Raw genomic sequence first — 20,682 nt, 5'->3', positions numbered from 1 at the left:
TCTGTAAACTAATGAAGCTCTGTAACAACCATATAATAACCTGTCACGTTTTACAGTCAATAATTCAGTGCAGGTACTATGTAAGACTTAGATAAGTTAATGAACAGCAAAATACTTTTACATGGTGCTACTAGAGTCTTCAGTGCAGTTACAGTAAGCTAATAATAACTGCACATTATGTTTATGCTTGGGAAATGTAGTTCACAAAGTGTCTGCTTAAAGCTCTAGCTGCCAAGTAAAGAACTACATTACCCATCGGCCCCTAGACACTGAACTCAACACACACAAGGTTAGTCACGTAAACACAACGTGTTCATACTAATATCAGTTTTTGGATCTTTATAAGGCAAAACTTTAGTTTATTTGTTGTGTCCTCCACTCCAAATGATGTGCGCCCCACACATACACCTTTGGTTGTGAATCCCCTAATCAAGAGTAACATTGATTGATTGAATACTTTATTTAGCGGTTTGCAAAAAAAGCACGGAGATACAGTTCAATACAAGGTCTGCAAGGATTAAAACCCAAGACTGAATGTTTCCATTGGAGTGCATGTGTATTCAATTCATCGAAACATTTAATGACAGACACATATACAATACTATGCAAAAACATCATAGAAACATTATGGTAGCATTGGATGACAACAGACAAATAACATACATTTATGACTTGGAAGCAGTGGTGGAAAAAGTAGTCACATGTTTTACTTAAGTAAAAGTATCAATGCCGCAATACTGCAATATATAATTACTCTGTTACAGGTAAAGCAAAAACAAAAAAAAGTACAAAAGTAATGTATTGGCATCAAAATGTACTTTAAAGTACCAAAAGTAAAAGTACTCATTATGCAGAATGTCCTATTTCACAAGTGTTCAAAATGTATAAAAATCTTTTGAAAATAGTAGATCGATGCGACGCGTGCTTGATCAGCTATTTTCAAATAGCCAAAGTTTAAATAGGGGTGAAGTGGTTAATTAATGTTTTTTAATAAGAATCAAAATCTACAAAGTTAACTAGTAACTGAAGTATTCAAATCATTGTAGTGTAGTAAAAGTACAATATTTGCCTCTGTGAGATGTAGTGGAGTAGAAGTAAAAGTACTGAAAATTGGAAATGCTTCAGTAAAGTAAAAAATACTTCAAAATTGTACTTCAGGACAGTATTTGAGTATGTAATGGAAAGGTACCTATAAGTTCACTCTTGTAATTCTTCACTCAGAGACTTCTTGCTGAAGTGAGGCACAGCAACAGATGGCATGCGTTAATGTAATGTACAGCAGCTTGGATTTCAAGCAGGATAATTGATACAGATGATGGTATAATAACCTACACTTTATTTAAAGGAACCATGAACTACGCCAGGTTTCTGACTGCTGTCAGCGCAGCAAGAAAGCCCTCCCCCATCAGAATGTTGAGTAAGTCAACTTGATATACTCTGTTTTATGTTAATTCTGTTATTACATATAATATGTATCAATTACTGGTACCCTATACGTAAGTGAAAAAAACTAAACATGAGTTTACTTAGTAGAACCCTGGGGGTCTCCGGTCAACTAAGTATAGGGTTCAACTAAATGGTTAAAGGTTTAAACGTGAAATATACCTTTAAATAAATAAAACCAGTAACAAAATGCTTTATGGTTTTCCTTCTAAAACATGTATTCATACATATAGCATTTCAATTGTCAAGTAGCCATATTCCATGGAAATCCATCATGATCAATGGAAGCCTGAGATGAGAAAGCTCAAACTCTTATCTGGTGAATAACATGAATTGCTGGGACATGAATGTACAGAGAATGGAGAGGAGACGAGAGAGGGGCTCAGTGAATTGAACTCTCCTGGCATTCTAGGCCTGTATAGCTCCATAACTAAGGGTAGTCCACGGCAAGTTTGATCTCTTTTCCTATAGTTCTTGTCAGCAGCTTTCAGGATCAGCTGGAGAATCTTTTGGAGACTTGTCGCGACAGCCTGATAATAAGGAATTGCATTGTTTTGGCGTGTCGCTTCTGTAAATGGAAAGAAGGATGGGGCCAAGTATTCATGTATTTCTCTCTCTCTCCCTAAATACTGTTCTCCCATCCACCTCCATTTGAAGCTGAGTTGCAACAGCGGTCGCCAGCGTCTCTGATCTCATTGGCCGGAGGCTCTCCGAACCCCAACACTTTCCCGTTCCTGTCGGCCTCCATCCAGACAAAGACCGGGCAGACGGTCACCTTTGATGAAACCCTGATGAAGAGGGCCCTACAGTACTCAGCTTCCAATGGGTGAGGGGCAACATGTGTCCTCACAGGAGGGACCCACAGTTGCAATTCAGCAAAGAATGAAGCTTAAACTAAAATGAAGCAGAGGAGAGAGAGAGATCCATTGTGTAGCAGGTTGAGCATGACGCTGACAGCACCATGATTTGAGGTTTCATTCCAATGAAGATCTGTGGCTACCACCCCCAGTCTGTAGTAGGGCTGGGCAATTACTCCAAATATCAGAACCAAAATTCAGAACCTTTAACTGACTTAATCCTGCTCATGTAGGTTAATCAAATAATTGAGTAGCCTGTTTTGTTGTGATTATTTTTTACATTTCTTATCAACACTAGATTTTTAGTCGATATAATCGACTAAGTCAATTAGTCTGATTAACCACTTAAGCCCTTTATTATACAGTACAATGGTGGCGTGCAAAAATAGTGAAAATAGCCGATCTACAAGCTCACACTTGTGAGCTTGTAGATCTGCTAATTTAACTATTGCTTTTATATATATATATATATATATATATATATCATTCATCTAACTATATAAATGGCGAGCAACTTCCGCACCCTCGGTGGCGACACCCCACAGCTCTGTTATCGGATAAACAACGCACCGCCAGACCACATGTCGCCTACTGACTCGCCACGGCGGCCGCGCTGAATTTACGCCTCGCGTAGGGGACATCTCACTGCTCACTACACCGTTTCCACCGCGCAACATAATTAATTCTACTCACCAAATGTCGGACAAAACGGAAGGGGAGCCAGCTTCGTACCGTTTACCGTGCGCACGACCTCATCACCACAACAGCAGCCAGCCGCTGCGGGGGTTTTTTCCTTTTTTTCCAAACTTTTTTTTTGGTCACCATTTTCTCCAGGCACCATTTCTGGTGTAACGTCGGGTGTTTCTTTTCACCAGCCAATCACCTTTCACGTTGCCACGTCCGTTGCCACGTCGCGCTGACGTACGCTAAACAAGCGCTGCCGTGCGCACAATGCAAACGAGCCCAAAGGCGCGCAAAAATAAGCCGACCATTGCTTAGACACAAAGTCAGACCTGGCAACGCAGCCTACGCCAATCATGTGTGAGAGATCTACAAGCTATGGGGCAGAGACGCCACCGTATCTTAGCAACAACTACAGCGCTCACTCTCATTGGTCGTGTCACGCTAAGAGCAGTCTCCAGACAATGGCATCGCAGACAGCTTGCTGTTACTGCTGTAGCCATCACAGGCAGTTGCAGCACGACGGACAGGGCGCTGTGATAGCTGCCATGTCGCTAACGCTAACCTGGTTGTCATGCCTGCAGCGGCTGTGCAATCACTTTGTCAACAATGCACGTTCGTGTGGTCAATGTCTATATTGCTGCTCAGTTCGTCCATTGTAGATGGTGTATGTTTGTGTGTGTCTTCTGGAGAACTATGTAGCTCCACAGCAACTACAGTAACTAACGTAATGGCAGGACCGCCCCGTGCAACGCATGTTAGGCTGCATTATGGTCATGTAGTAATTTCAGATAATTTCGCTCCGATTAGAGCAGTGTTTATCAACCCCCCCCCCCCCAAATACACGTACTTGATCTGGGACCCCCCCATTCTGTTTGACTCCGTTCCACAAGTAAATATTGTGAAAATAGCCGATCTACAAGCTCGAAACGCCTCACGTTGAGCGGCTTTGTAAGCTTGGAGATCGGCTATTTTCTACATGATTGCCTCTTTCTTACATTCTTTGCCAATGTGCCCCATGTTTTCATAGCATAGTTTATTGACTACTTCTGCTGCAGAAATGGCCATTTCCTTTACTTTCGGTTTTTTATTGTCTCCGCCAGGCCGAAAGGCATGGCGCAAGACTATGTTTCACCCCCTGTCCGTCCGTCTGTGATAGCTAATCTCTCACATCGTTGACTTGATCGCAGCAAAATAACAGCCCGATGTGGAGAGTCAGTGAGAGCTGGATAAACGACGTAAAATGTGTCAAAAGGAGTCTGTACGGCTGTCGATAAATGAACACATGACGTCGGTGGGAGAGGAGATATTGTGTCTTTTGGACAAACAGCAGCGTGGTGCTGATGTTTGTTGTGTGAAGCAGCTTAATGTCACAGTGTTTGTGTTGGAGCGCCTCAGTGCGGCTGCAGAGTTCATGTGCAACCTCTTCCAGAGAGACACAGAGACACTAGAAACTCTGCTGGGGAAAAAAAACACTGCTGGGCATTGACTTTCCTATGGACATTGATCTACACACTGCAGGTATATCTGCTACACACACAACATCAAACTACACACTGCAGGTATGATGCAGCGTTTGCATTACAGCCAGCATGCCAGCGTAGTTCCCATATGGTTTCAAGGTGGGCTAAACCATATGGACCCCATGTCAGCAATGTCAGCGGCATCCACTTCAGTCCCAATTGCGATGCCCATGCAGGCTATAAGTAGCTTCTACCTGGCCCTTAGGTGGGCCCCAACTAGCCATGTTTATGTGGGACCAAGGCGGGTCCTAACTGCGTTTGCCCATGCAGGCTTTAACTGGGTTCTACCTGGGCCCTAGGTGTACCCTAACCAACCACAGTGCAGTGCCCATCGCTCCAATTGTTGTGACGTCAGGGCTCTCAATACTGCACATTGGTGGAGGAGGAGGGCCCGCAGGCCGACCGCACACATCGCTGAACCAATGCTAGCCCACGGATGTTTCCTCTGTGGATTTACAATCTGCCCCTCTATGCCACATATCATCCGCACTACAGGGTCTTCACTGACCGAGCCACGGCCCCACTGACCCTCATGACGCTACGCCACTTAAACGTGCGGCAGCATGCGCTGGGTTGCCAGGTTTGCACAGCCTGCGCCAGAAACAAGCAACCACCTTCATGAAAAAAAAAAAACACCGAAATGGTCCGCAATGTTCCAGGGGTGTCCCCGCGCGTCCCAACACTCCACAGGGGGTCAGTGGACCATCAGGGGGTCCGCGGACCCCCTGTGGACCCCCTGAAACATAACAAATATTATTTCTTCAAATTTTTTCCTTTTTCAAAAAAACTTTTCCACAGTTTCACTCCGGCGATTTGGGTCCCCCAATATACACACGGCCACGCTGGGCCCCGTGCGCGGCTGGGGTTGAGGGGGGCGTAGCCCCCCGAAACTCTAGTTAATCATAATCAAGGCAAAACTTTGAAATACTCGTGGAATCTATGAGACAAGACCAAAACTAAAAGAAAAGGCCATCAGACTAAAGCGTTCGCCATCTTTTCTATTCACCTGGTCCATTACCGTGTCATTCACGAATGGAATGGATTAAAAATAATCTATTTTTATGGACATGCAAATGTTATGATTGCGTTTTCTTTGTGCCCAATTCCACCTGACCCATTCTGGGGACAGCAGAGCGTGGCGTTTATCGGTTTATGTATGCTTATCAGCCTTTTATGGACATCTTTGTAAACTGTGCCCCTTTCTGTCACTCTGACATACAGTTATTCTCCTGGTGTTGTTTGACTAAGCACTGACAAGGAGATAAAGAGGTTATAAAGTGAGATATGTTTCTAGTGAATCAATAGATTATCCCCTGGAGTTCACCATGCACACTGTGAAGTTTGCAGAACTTTGCTTTTGGGGCTGTGACTTTCACACACATACACACACACACACACACACACACACACACACACACACACACACACACACACAGAGAGACCCATGGTCTCTTATCAGTTAATTATAAGAGACACGTTGTGTTGCAACGCGTTGTGAGCTTATAGATCGGCTATTTTTGGCGAACGTTCTCCCCAGATTAGGGATGCTGGGGGTTCAAGAGGTTAAACGAAAGTGGCATTTTAAGTTTTAAACATATTTTGATTATCGTGATAATATCATCAATCGCAATTATCTTTGCCACAATATTTGTGACGTGTCATTTTCATATCGTCCCATCCCTACTCCCTAGTATACCAGAACTGCTGACCTGGATGAAGGGCCTTCAGAAAAGCCTTCACACGCCTCCCACTGTGGACTACAGTCCAGAGAGGGGACAGATGGACATGTGTGTCACCACCGGGAGTCAGGAGGGACTCTGTAAGGTAATTCCACTGGTCATCATCCTCAGTATGAGAGTATGGCTTTCTGTCTAGGGCTGCCAACTTTTGATTATTTTCTCAGCCATTATTCGATTACTTTTGCAATTAATCGAATAATCAATATATTTTGTTACATATCAAGGGATTGTTTAAGCCTTGTTTTATCGTCACATCACAACGATACAAGGGGATTTTGTATCGCTGTATTTTGTTGTATTTTAGAAAATGTTTTGATATTCAATTTGATTATCAATCAATTATTTTCATTAAGTTATCGTTTTTTTTAATATAATGGATTAAATAGATTAGTTTAACTGTTGCAATCCTATTACAGCCTCTTTCTCTCTCAAGGCTTTTAGTGTCTCCAGGTAATCTCAACTTGAAATGCTCAGCCAGGAGGGGGTGCAAAGTCTCAGAGGAAAGCTGCAATATCTTGCCAAAGCAAAGGATCTTGGTTTCAGTTCAGTTCTGCTTCCGTAAAAAGTCTAGAAACTGTTGTGAAAGGGCTTCCTGTTTGCTCTGATACTCTGGTCGGTGGTATCATCTGTTTGTGTCAGTGGTATCATTTATGACAATTTTTTCGATTTCCCCACACAACCATGTGACATCTTGTCACCGCTGAACCCTACTGGTTGGTCCTCTGACAGGTTGTTCCTCGGGATGGCATTGAAACCACATGCCCCCTCTGATACATAATCAATCACCGCTTCTTTTTACCTGCCATTGAGGAGCTTCACCGGGAGGATGTAGCGTGTGCGGAGGAACATACTATTCCTCTCAGTTCAACACCCCGGCTGACAGGCGCCCTTGAGCAACCTGTAGAAGTAGCTGGTGCAGGGACAAATAACTCCCTCCTCGTCCAGCTTCCCTGCTGCAAACATGGCCAATTGTGTTTGTTGGAATGCCCGAGCAAGTCGAATGTTCCGTGGACATAGAGGATGCTAGTGTCCAGGAACTTTGGAGAACTAGCAGTGCTCAGGTGGTGCAGGAACGTTACCCCCGCACCGCCCCAGCGCTGGTCAGTGGTATCTTGTCATGGAGCTTCTCCACCTAAACAAAGAATGGCCAGTTTTCTCTGAGAATGGCCCACTAGTTTGTTCCTGCAGTGCTGAGTGATCATTCTGTAGTGTCCATGGAGAGGAGCTGCGTTCCAATGATCCTCTCTGCGGTTTTAATGGTCCTCTCCCAGTCCCTTTGTGTGGTGTTCCCATACCACAGTGTGATACCTCTCTGGTGAGGACGGTCTCTACGAGATCTCTGTCCTCTGTCCTGGACAAGAGGCCGACAACTGGCTTTCTTCAGTGACCTGACAACATAGAGCCACCACTGTGCCTTCTTGTCTGTGGCCAAGGTGTTTTCTGAACAACTCGGTTACCCTTTAACCCACAGAGGTTGCTGTGGGAGAGTTTGGTTCCTGAAATCCAGGATTTGCTCTTTGGTCTTGTGTCAGTGGTGAGGATACTCAGGACTGTTTCCTACCCCATAGGCAAGTGACTCATCCATCAGCTGCCTTTAGTACTAGCGTGATTCACTGTTTCCCTTGATAAGCCCTAGAATAGTCATCTGCAGTGCAGAAGCTACTGTATTGTTATCATCCTTAATTCTCAGTTGCCAGGACTGATTTCAGTCATTTGGATTCCATAGATGTATTTCGCTTGTAACTTTAACACTGCTGCTCTGCACCATGTGGCTGCCAAAGTCAAGCCCTAATGCTAGATATTTTTTTTTAAGATTATAAAGAGTATTTTATTTTATAACAGCATATTTTATAACAGCAATGGTTGAAGCCTCAATCTGTGGTTTCTTCAACTGGTTGGCTGTATATAGAACAGCAGGAACATGGGTTTAGAATGATAATACCAAAACATTATAATTAAACAGAGTGCTAGTGTTGCGGGGGCTCCTTTCACACTATTTCACAAATGACAGAGTGGGGCTTGGCCTAACAAACAGCCTTTCTTTTTTTAGCTTTATTCAATTCTTGTGGTGAATTATATTTAGTGTTAATAGGGGTACTTTAATTCAGAGAGTGTAATTAATGTCCAGTGTTTTCGACTGTGTTGTTGCAGGTATTTGAGATGCTGGTGAACCCAGGAGACAACGTCCTGCTGGACGCTCCCACATACTCGGGAACACTTGCAGCGGTAATAAAATATAAATTGTCATCCTCATTTCAATGCATAAAAACACACACACACACACACACACACACACACACACACACACACACACACACACACACACACACACACACACACACACACACACACACACACACACACACAGAGTCCCTTATGTCATTGGTGTCCAATGAAAAAAGTTGAGAATCACTGACTTATGTGTCCATGATGATTTTCTGTCTTCCTTTATTCCTTTTTAACCCTCTCTCTCTCTCTCTGTCTGTCTGTCTCTCTGTCTGTCTCTCTCTCTCTCTCTCTCTCTCTCTCTCTCTCTCTCTCTCTCTCTCTCTCTCTCTCTCTCTCTCTCTCTCTCTCTCTCTCTCTCTGCTGTACCTCCCTATAGCTTCAGCCACTGGGGTGCAACCTAATTAACGTCCCCAGCGACCAGCACGGCATGATCCCTTCCGGCCTGAAGGAAGTGCTGTCTCGCTGGGACCCCTCTGAGGTCCACAAGCCTGGAAGCTCCGCTCCCAGGGTCCTCTACACCATCCCCAACGGGGGAAACCCCACCGGCGCGTCCATGACTACGGAGAGGAAGAGGGAGGTGTACGAGGTAGGAGAGATTTAGGGCTGTCACGAGGATGACATTTGAGCTTCAAACTCCAATTTTACCATGTTAGACGTCCTTGGTTCTGGTGACTGATATTGTCCTTCTAATGCGTGAGGGGGCCATGTTTTTTCAATTGCCTTTATTCAATTTCAGCCCCCGTACCCCTCATCCATTAGAGGAACAATATCAGTCATCAGCCCCAGGAATGTGTGTTTTCAGTGAGTCTAACATGGTTAAAATGGAGATTAGAAGTTCAATAGGCTTACAGTATATAGGAGAGGAGCTTGTCTGATCTAATGAATATCAAATATCTAAATGTGTGCAAACTTCTGCAAAGACAGTGATTTTGTGACTTGGCAGGTAATTGAAATCTGTGAAGGTCAGTTTTCAAACAGACACAGACAGACACTCGCACACGCACACACACACACACACACACACACACACACACACACACACACACACACACACACACACACACACACACACACACACACACACACACATATACACACACTCTTGCAAACACAAACACATTATTTCATCAGGTTTGCAAGAACACACGCCTCTCTCCCCTCCCTCCCTCTTTATTCTCTCTCTCTCTCTCTCTCTCTCTCTCTCTCTCTCTCTCTCTCTCTCGGTGTGTGGTAGTGCTCATTAGACCTCTGTGGTTAACCTCCTCCCTGTCTTTCTCTAACAGCTGGCCAGACAGTATGACATGCTCATCATTGAGGATGACCCATACTATTTCCTACAGTTTGAAAAGGTATGGCACAAAAGGGTGCAACAGTTAATTGAACTAATCAAGGAATAATTAATTGATTATTCCATTAATCAAGAAAGTAATCGAAAAACATTTGCTAAGATGATATTAAAATATGAATCAATACTGTTGCAGCCCTAATGGCACATCAGTCACTCACCTCCCCTTGTCTTCACATGGGTGTAACTAATGTTTTTCACTCCAGTTGGGAATCTCAGTTTCTTTCCTGCGACTTAAAAATGTAAAAGGCTATCATGACTTGATATGACTCGGTTTCATTTCATTCATTTTTGTATGCTACAGTATCAAAAGGACGACGGCGTACAGCTATGAAAGCAAGAATAAGAAATACACATAAAGTATACTGAACACATGAGCCTATTTTGGGTAAATGTTCGATATTTCTTTATTATTTCTATTTTTCTCCAACATTATTATTATTTTTTCCATTTTATTGGATTTTGACAGAAGCATTTATTGCATACATATCAACAACATATAACCTTGCATTGCCTCATATATAGCCCAATTAAGAAAAAAATGCCTGATCTACAAGCAGATTCAGATCTACAAGCTCACACTAGTGTTCCGATGGATGCATTGTGAGCCTGTCGATCGTCTATTTCTGCTATTTGTACAGCAATTTATATGGAGCTTAATGGTTAAAGCTGCACTATGTAACTGTCCTCTTCTTCCTCTCAAATGCTGACATTTTTTTAATAGAGCCTGCCTGCTTGCTCAGGTGATACATTAAATATTGACCATCAGGTCAAAATTTGTGTCTGATCCTGTGTCTAGGTAAGACATGACCTTTGACACAATCTAAATGTTTCAATAGAAGAGCAGGGAGACAAAATACAACCACCACAATTGTTATATTGTATTAACATACTCTACCATACAGATTGGACAAAATTATATTTTATTCATTAAAAATAGTTACATAGTGCCGCTTTAATGTCAAGTGTGGCTGCACTTAGCATGTTAATCTTGGTTCATAAACCTATAATATGTGTTCTGTTGACAGCCCTGGGCCCCCACGTTCCTGTCCATGGATGTTGATGGGAGGATCATAAGAACAGACTCATTCTCAAAGATCCTGTCTTCAGGGTGAGTAAGGGGTGTAGACAGTGAAAAGTCTCTCACTGTCTACACCAGTGGTTTCCAAAGTGGGGTCCGGGGACCCCCAGGGGTCCTTGGGGTTTGGGAGTTCCCCAGCAAAATGTGTTAATACAGCACTGCACTCATTTTAACCACTTTATCCATATTTTATACGATTGGCAATTAACATTTTCTTAATATGAGGTCTTCTTTTCTTGGGGTCCCTGGCACGAAACACACGCTTACTGTTTAGACTTTTGTGGGGGTGCACGTTACATGCTGTAGACATTTACCTGACACTTGAGCGTTTGTGCGTGCCTGTCTGGATACATAACAGGATAGGTGGGCACTAGGGACATCTGGGCACATCAATGTAAAATTGGCTATTTTGTCCAAAATGTTAAAAAATGTAATATGAAAACTTAAGTAATGTAAAGTATACATGATGTGAACATGCACGGTATATCATTATCAGACTTAATTTTATCCTTCAACTTGACTGGATATACAGGTTTTGTAGCAATTTGTAGCAATTGTAGAAATATTCGACCTTAATTGTCGAATGTTTAAGCATGTTCTAATTATGTATACTTAACTTTACTTAAAGGGGAAATCCACCCATTTTCAATATTTAACTATGTCATTAATATAGCATAAAGGAGTTGTGTGGAAATAAGAAAAAAGTTCCCCCCTTTCTGTGTTGCCTTGAACTGGAGGATTGATTTTGGGTTTAACATTGCAAATTACAACATGATGAGTCATCATGTTGTAATTTGCAATGTTAAACCCACAATTTTCTAATATTAAATGTTTTAACATTTTGGACAAAATAGCCATTTTACATTGAGCTGCCCTAGTGCCCACCTATCCTGTTACCGTCTGTTTCCATGAGTGTACGTGGATTTTGTCATTGTTTTGTTTGTCTTCAAGTGCATCTGCTGCACATTAACATTTCACAGCATTACAAGGGTTCCCTGAACAAGTCAGGGCTTGACTTGCTTTTACAGTTCACACAACTATTTAATTAGTTTCTGCTTCTGCCTGCAGTGCAGTCCCTGGGCCGTGTGTGTGCGTGTGTGTGTGTCCATGGAAAAACAGGGCTCAGCAGTAAGCAAAACAGGAAATGGGGAAAGAAACAAACATGCTGGCATAATATTAGTAAGGACTCTGTTGTTAGACGCGTTCAATAACAGAGTCACATTAGACGTGTGTTTTGCCATTGTCAGGAAAGCAAATCTGTTATTCATTTATTTAGTTACTTATTATTATTTATATATAATAAGTATATATTTGGCTGTCATTTGTAAAGTGATAAGAAGGCATACATTGCTAATGCTACATTAAATGGCCAGGGTCAAGATTAGCGAGCAATCCGGTTACATGTACTGTCCCAGTCGATGTAGTAGTCCATATGTACTATTAATCCAGTAGATAATTTATATAATACCCCATGAATGTGTGTTTGTACTTAAGTGTGTTTATGTTGCGTTGTGTATTTGCATTGGTGTGCACGCGCGAGAGAGCATCAGCATGCTTACGTAAACCAGAATATGTGCATGTGTGTATGTATGCCTGTGCATGTGCACACCTTTGTTTTGTTCAAATGCAAATGAGCGGTGTGTGTTTGCACCTGTGTGGTTGAATGTACAACATGGTGTATCTTGTGATTTCAGGTTGAGGATAGGCTTTGTGACTGGTCCCAAGCCTCTGGTCGACAGGGTGGTGCTTCATATTCAGGCTTCCACCATGCACACTAGCTCCTTCACACAGGTGACTCCACCCTTTGTTTCAATGCCCATGCTTAATTAAAACAGCGAGATGCCTAGCATTTTAGGATCCATATTGAATCTCCCTGATGCTGGCCTAGCAGTCCGAGCACCTAGGCTCCAATGTAGCCTGACAGCGTGTCGCATGTTCGAGTCCCGATCCCGACGGCCTTTGCTCCGTGTCACTCCCCATCTCTCTCTCCCCGATTCCTGTCTATCTACTGTACATCTACTGTACTATCAAATAAAGGCATAACAAGCCCCCAAAAACAGCTGCTATAGTCAAAATATAGCAGATTTATAAGCTTACACGCATCAAAGTGTCATGTTGTACCTTGCTAGGTGTGCTCAGTTATTGAAGGGTTTATTTAGTTAGTATGTCTCCAGGAACTCCAGTCTCTTACACTGCTTCTCTCTCTCTCTGTCTGTCTGTCTGTCTGTCTGTCTGTCTGTCTGTCTGTCTGTCTCTCTCTCAGCTCATGGTATCCCAGCTGCTGCATAGCTGGGGACAGGAGGGCTTCCTGAACCACATAGATGGGTACATGGCTCCCCGTTTTCCTTCACACTTTTACGACACAATGCCAAAGGCTTCGCCCAAAAATACACCATTCACAGCTTAGCTGACGCTGCTGCTATGCCAGTCACAGCTCAGCTAACGCTAGACCAATCACAGCTCACCTCATGTTGGAGATAATGCATGCACATCCAGTCTCTTATCCATGTGCTAGACAAACAATGATCAACTGTAAAAAGAAAATCCACACACGAGTATCTCAGCTCCACTTGATTGTTTATTGCGTTTATCATTGTTTCCATCTTACTCGATCTTCATCAGGATCTTCTTCTTTTTAAAATTGTTATTCCTTGAAGATCGAGTAAGATCGAAACGATGCCGCTGTTAGACTACAAGACTCTTTTTAGTCTTATTCTGCTCTCCAAGATTGCCAACCTACATCATTTAATGCTAAAAACAGCTATCAAGATTTATCAATGGTTTGTATTGTTCAAAGTTTCCTCTGCTGAAGTGGGCACAGCTGTCAGCTGATTCAGTGTATTTTTGGCCCAGTATCAGCAGTGTGTGAAACACTTTGCATTCCTCTTGCAGCGTAATCGAGTTTTACAGGAAACAACGGGATGCCATGATCTCCTCCGCAGACAAGTGGCTCACAGGTATGGTGCACTCATATAACTGAATGATACTACACATATACTGTATACTGTATATATCATACTGTTGTACTCAATAAACTGACTGGGTTTTCGGCAAAAGCACTGTTGTCAGACTGTTGTGAAGGCTAAGACCTTCTGGAGAAGCTGTCATCAATCATTGCGGTGCCTCTCAAAGGTCACTGCAGGGCAGTTCTGTTGACGAAGCACTGCACCCGTCTCTAGTTTTCTTTCTTTTCTCCTTTGTGTGTGTGTGTGTGTGTGTGTGTGTGTGTGTGTGTGTGTGTGTGTGTGTGTGTGTGTGTGTGTGTGTGTGTGTGTGTGTGTGTGTCTGTGTCTGTGTGTGTGTAGGTCTGGCTGAGTGGCATGCTCCATCTGCAGGCATGTTCCTTTGGATGAAACTCAAGGGCATCCCAGATACACAACAGCTCATTATGGAGAAGGCACTGGAGAAAGAGGTCTGTAAAAAGGGCATCCACACACACACACACACACACACACACACACACACACACACACACACACACACACACACACACACACACACACACACAAAGATGTATATCTACCAAGGGAATTAAATAATGTATATAGATTAGAAGTTCACAGAGGTTAAGTGCTGATGTAAGAAGGGCATCTAAAAATAACACACACAGAGTTCTATTTTACTTCCCTTATCATTCTCCATTCATCACGCTTGGCAATGACTGTGATGATTAGTACGCAATTTGGCAATGACAGTGATGATTAGTATGCAATTAATAATTAGTCCACAGTGGGTCCATGTTCAATACCTGTATCTCTCTCTCTGTCTGTCTCTCTCTGCCGCTCTCTCTTTCTCTCTGTTTGTCCGTCTGACTCTCTCCGTCCTTCTCTTTCTGCAGCTGGGTTTCTATCAGCCTGTTCTAATGCATATTTTTGATTTGCACATAAAAACAACCTGAGTAGTGAGTAACTCAGACATTTTTAAATGTCGCACAAGGTTTTACGCTCGCTTGAGGTGGTTGAGGTGCCTTTATTGAAAAACAGGTAATGCACTAAATGGGAGATGGCAACACCTATGCCAAATAAGTTCTTGCATTGCAAGCATTTAACCGACATGGCTCTATCAATTTTGCAGCATTATAAGTTGAAGCCACATCCAGTTTATTACCTTCCCACATGTTTCAATCCAAACGCACATAGGCCTACATTTTAACTCATTGAGTGCCATTAACGTGTTTCACGTGTATTACCGCTATGGTGCAACGTGCCATTAACGTGTTTCACGTGTTTAAAAAAATAAATAAAATCAGAACCCAAGATATCATTATCTGAAGATTTGCAGCTCCATCCACTCCTTGTTTAACTTATAACTGAAAAAGGCTGTATCTCGCTTCCTAAGCACTTTTTTTTTACTACTTTAAAAGAAAATCAAAATCGTACTGGCCAGAAATAGCCAGAAATAATTCGGGCACTCAATGAGTTAATGCACCAAAGAAATAAAGAACAAATTCAGATTATAAAGTAAATGATAATTCCCCACTATGTTCATCAGCGTGGACACATGATTAAGTAGCCTACACTTTAAGAATAGCCTGAATCATCATAATGCTCACATTTCATGATTGAGGTTGAATATGTGTGCGCATTGCTGTTTCATTAACTAACATTCCCCACTTATTAGTGATGGTCTCATATGTAGTGTTTTAATCACTTGATCCAACTTTGAAACTCAGATGACAGTTTGTTCCCAATCAAATCCATAATTCTTTGGGATTTCCTCTGTCAAGGTGGTTGTGGGCAACCTTGGGAAAGCGCAGTGACGGTGCACACGGCTTCTCCTCATGCATTATTCTAAGTTATACGGATGTTCAGGTCGTTCAAGTCAACAGAACTTGTATTCTGTACCACTAACGACCAAATTCAAGAATGTGTGTGACTTAATGTCGTTCATGAATAGTCAAAAGGGTTAAGGTCCTTACACACCGGGGGCGTTTTTTTCATGCGAATAATATGTTTTTTTTTAAACCTTATAAAGTAAATGCAAGCTTCCACATCAGTTTCGCGGAGCGAAAAATCGTCTTTTATCTATTCGGACCGAGTCCGAATTTTGCGTATATTCGCATAATCTCCGGTGTGTAATAACCTTAAGTGATATTTTTTGGTTAAAACAAAAAAAAAATATTTTAAAGGTTAAAGCACTATATTCTGTTAGTAATCATTGCTATACAGTGTTTGTTCAGTAACAGGGGTCTCCCTGTCTTTCCAGTTCTTTAATAAACAGAAAATGTATTTTCTGGTGGGATGCCAAATTTCAGCCAATCAGGCAGAACAAGAGAGTACCCATTTATCAGCTTCAATTTTATAGTGTTCCAGGTCCCAATGCACTTGTTTATCCTGTATCCTGCGTGAGTTCTCTCTCCTGATTGGATCAATTGAGTATCCCGACCTGAAAATGCATTTTCTGTTTACTAAAGAGCTGGAAAGACAGGGAGACTCCTGTTACTGAACAAACACTCTAAAAGCAACGAGTACTATCACAATATAGAGCTATTTAACACTTAACAAAGGAAAATAATTTACCCTACCTTTAATGTTATGTTATCATTATTACAATCTTGGTGTTTTGCCTATTATTTGGGGGACTGCTTGCTATTACCCTTGCGGCCCACCAGTGGGCCCGGGTCCACAGGTTGAGCACCACTGCGTTAGCAGGTGTTTTGTACCCAGGGCGAGGCTCCCTCTCTGCCTGTGCCTGAATAGGATGTGGGGTGACACATGGAAAGCAGCCATTGTGCACACAAGCACATAGATTTAGTAGCCCAGTGTTCAATGTTGCCAGATTTTGCAAGAGAAATAAGCAACCAGGTCTATGAAAACAAGCCGAAAAGAAGCGACTATAGGCCACATGAGCACTTTAAACCTATATACTGTACATGGGCTATTTGAAAATAGCCGATCTACAAGCTCACAACGCGTTGCGATGCAACGCACTTGTAGATCTGCTATTTTCACTTTCGTTTTGTTGAACAAAAGTGACAAATGTGGAATATTCTTGAAACATTTTAACAACACAAATTTGGTACCGCTGATTGGTTCGAACACGCAGTGTTCGGGCAGCTTTACTCCCTGCGCAATCCCAGCCTTCCTTCCTGAAATCAAATGCAAATGAGATTTCCGGAGGGAGGGGGGTTTACCAGGCTAAAAATAAGCAACTACACTTTAGAAACAAGCCCAAAAAAAAACACAACCTGCAACTACTAATATTTACAAGCAACTTTACAGAAGAACAAGCCCAAAGTCGCTTATAATAAGTGGGCATGGCAACCCTGCCAGTGTTTTCTCTCACACACACACACACACACACACACACGCACACGCACACGCACACACACACACACACACACACACACAACCAACTGTGCCATCTTCCACAAGGGTTCCTACTTATTTCGTCACTTCCCTTTCACCAGTTTCAGCGCCCAAAATAGCATGAAGACTCGCTATCAATTACTTCCCATTGGCATACTGTATATACCGTACATACATATGAATCCATTAAAACCGGGAAAGCGTCAGTGTCATTTTAGATTTTAGCGTTGGATATTCAAAAATAGTAGATAAACAAGCTCACAGGTCTCAGGTCTTAATCGGTTAAGAGATTAACACAGAAGGTAATATGCTACCAACCTCTTTTTGGAAACCTTGTTTCCAATCCCCCCCTCTCTGGGCTCTTTGTGTGTATGAGTAATGTAATGTACGTGTGTATGTGTCATATTATGTCTAAAAGGTGCTGCTAGTTCCTGGAGGTGTATTCATGATCAACAGTTCTGATCCCTGTCCCTACGTCAGAGCGGCCTTTTCTTTATCCACGCCAGAGCAGATCGATGAGGTAAACGCGCACAAGCAGCAACACACAAGACACTTGGATTGTATATTCACGCTCCATTAAATGCAGACACACACACACAAATGCAAACACACAAGCTACAGCAAACTCCACGGCTGAGTGACTTCCATGTCCATGACTGTTTCTCTTGTTTCTCACAACAGGCTTTCAAAAGGCTCTCTTCTCTCATCAAAGAGGCTTTGTGAGGAGCCGGAGACAAGAGGGGAGTCTTTTTTTTCAACAACACACTACATATATTTTACTGTGGTACTCGAACTAAGATAATATTTTACTACAAATTACATACAAATGAATGTGTATGTTGAATTTGAGAAAGAATGTTCCCAGTTTTGGCAGAGACTTTAAACATCACCGTTGGCAAATATTATAGTTTTTTAAATATTTAACTTAAATTTTATAATGGAAGTTACTGGGGGTAACTTCATCAACTTGACCTTGGACATATACGTCGTAGATATGTCATAGATGACTGGCGTCATACATGACTTATGTCACAAGGCTGGTCGCATGAAGTCTGAGATCCACATTGGACCCACTCCGATAATTTCCAGTTTTGTTCAAATAGGTGTTATAGCTCTATATTCCCATACTTAGCAGCCATTACTGTGGAGTGTTTGTTCATAACAGGTGTCTCCCTGTCTCTCCAGCGCTTTAGTAAACAGAAAATATTTTTTCAGATCAGGGTGCCAATTTCATCCAATCAGGATTGATTAACTCATATACAGTAGGATGATACAGGATTGAGAACTCATATATGATACAGGATTGAGAACTCCTATAGGATACAGGATAAACAAGCGATGAAACAAATCAACGAGCAGACACAATTGAAACTGGAACACAAGCTGATAAATGATCTGTGTGGGGTTCTCACTTCTGATTGGAGAGATGACATGGGAGACAGGGAGATGCCTGTCATTGAACAAACACTATAGCAGTGATTGCTATAGGAATATGTAACTTTACATTTTTTAACCCCCAAAAAATATCACTTACAGAAGAAAAACAAAAGTTTTAACTTGTTGAAAAGAAAACGTTTCTTTACTTACAGTACAGCTGAATTGTCTATAAACATCAAGTCACCAGTACTGTACAGTGCATGTCTTGGTACTGTAATTGTTACAGTATGAAGGATGAAAAAGAAAAAGAAAAACATTGCAGTGTATAATGTACATGATGTTTTATTTTTTAAGTTGATCTGTTTCTTTGAAAGTTACTTTGAACAAGTTTACTCTTGGTCAGTCACTGCATTATAGGCATTAGGCTACGGACTACCATTTGTTATGATTCTTTATTGGGACTGGGACCCCAATCTGCACTATAATCCTCAGTGTTAAAATAACTCTGAGAGTATACAAATGGTGGTTCCAAATAGAGTTACAGACCCATACAGGTCCGTTGGGACCGACCCTTGGTGGTTCCCAGACCCCACGTTGAGAACCAGTGGAGTAAGAGACAACGTAAATGCTACTGTACGTTTCGCCAAAACATGTTATGTGAATTGCCTAACTAATCTACCTCATGGGAAAACATCATCCCAGGGTCTCATCTTTTATCCGGTTGTGTGTTTAGTGGTGTTATTTGGCTTTCTGCTGAAGCTTTGAACACGAGACCTTTGGGAGATTTGTTTAGGGCTGAGACATTTTATAAAACTTATCATTGTAATTGGTTATTTGGATTATGGATTTTAATAAAATAACCAGTTTAGTTATTTTTGGCTGGAGGTTACAGGAGTGCATAGGGTGTAATATGAAATGTTGCCTTATATAAACACAATATTTAGTTGGCATTCATTACTGACTTCCATCCTATGTTCAAGCCATTGCTTCAGGAGATACAAAACTTTTCAGTTGCTCACTTCAGTTTTGCATGTAAGGGGGGGGTGGACAGTCCATTAAACGATTTATGCAAGATTTATTTTGTGTCACCTATAATAAATTATTATTTTTAGGCTTGAGTACTTGTGATATCTAAAGATAATGTTCAACTGAATATAGGCAATACACAGACATAAAAGACTGCACAAATGGACCGTGATTTCCAATAGGGCTGCAACAGTAATAATCAATTTAGTCGATTATTTAAATTTGTTTTTTGCATCGATTCGTTGATATGTTCAAGCTAATTACTTTTAAAAAGGCCTCTCGATTATTCAGTTACTCATAAAAGTAAGAATAAAGTAATTGACATTTGCGGCCCTAATTTTGACTTAAAGCATTGACTTGTGTATACATAATATCGCGTTGGCAACTTTAATGTGGCAAGAGTCAAGGCTGGCATGTACAGTATGTGTCTCAGTGGGAGTGTTTGTGTGCAGCTGAAACAATCAGCCATGAAGGATAACAGCCTGGGGATAATGTGTTATGTACTGTAGTTAAAACTGATTATGACTGCAGGGTTTTGATCACCATAGGCTCAGAGGACAGATGCAGGGGAGTGCCTTCAAATTCAGACCAGTGGATCTCCAGTGGAAGTTGGGTCTGGGGACCCCCAGGGGTCCTTGAGGGGGTTCCAGGGGGTCCCCAACTAAATTAGTTAAATATAGCATAAAATCTGTTTAACCACTTTAGCCCTATGTACATATGAGATTGGGAAATAGCCGATCTACAAGCTCACAATGTGTCGCAATGCCATTTTAAAAAACAATTTACAACACATCTTGTATGGGGGTCCCTGGCACAAACTATTTTCAGATGGGGGGTCTAATAGGGCCAAATTAATATTAACTTGGGGGTCCTCGATGTGATAAGGTTTGAGAACCACTGACCTCCTAGACAACATAAAAACACTGAACCCTCCCAGAATTCCCCAAATACCTTTTTAAGGACCCTTGGAAACTTCCTAACCTTTCACCCCATGCTATACGGCAGCAGTGCATCTGTGCGCGCATGCGCACAAACTTTCTTCTGTGACTAACCAGGTTCTTATCTGATAGGAT

At 42.0% G+C, this 20,682-nt stretch overlaps 1 protein-coding gene across 1 annotated transcript; it reads left to right on the top strand.

The window, feature by feature from the left end:
* The first annotated feature begins 263 nt into the window (after positions 1-263).
* On the top strand, positions 264-19,477 carry aadat (aminoadipate aminotransferase). Its single transcript, XM_084042746.1, has 14 exons — positions 264-289; positions 1,346-1,417; positions 2,101-2,269; positions 6,196-6,328; positions 8,395-8,469; positions 8,849-9,058; positions 9,756-9,821; positions 10,846-10,928; positions 12,593-12,689; positions 13,162-13,223; positions 13,791-13,855; positions 14,204-14,310; positions 17,625-17,726; positions 17,888-19,477. The coding sequence occupies exons 2-14, from the start codon at positions 1,351-1,353 to the stop codon at positions 17,927-17,929; spliced, it is 1,278 nt and encodes a 425-aa protein (XP_083898872.1). The 5' UTR covers positions 264-289; positions 1,346-1,350; the 3' UTR covers positions 17,930-19,477.
* Positions 19,478-20,682: the final 1,205 nt, after the last annotated feature.

Source organism: Gymnoscopelus microlampas (genome assembly GCF_963454915.1).
Source record: "Gymnoscopelus microlampas genome assembly, chromosome: 19".
Classification (NCBI taxonomy): Eukaryota; Metazoa; Chordata; class Actinopteri; order Myctophiformes; family Myctophidae; genus Gymnoscopelus; species Gymnoscopelus microlampas.
Note: the sequence above shows the minus strand (reverse complement) of the source record. Positions and strands in the feature narration are given on the sequence as shown.

Coding starts and splice junctions, on each gene's coding strand:
- aadat (XM_084042746.1), top strand. CDS start 1,351: ATGAACTACGCCAGGTTTCTGACTGCTGTCAGCGCAGCAAGAAAGCCC. Junction 10,929..12,592: donor TCAAAGATCCTGTCTTCAGG/GTGAGTAAGGGG, acceptor TTGTGATTTCAG/GTTGAGGATAGGCTTTGTGA. Junction 13,856..14,203: donor CGCAGACAAGTGGCTCACAG/GTATGGTGCACT, acceptor GTGTGTGTGTAG/GTCTGGCTGAGTGGCATGCT.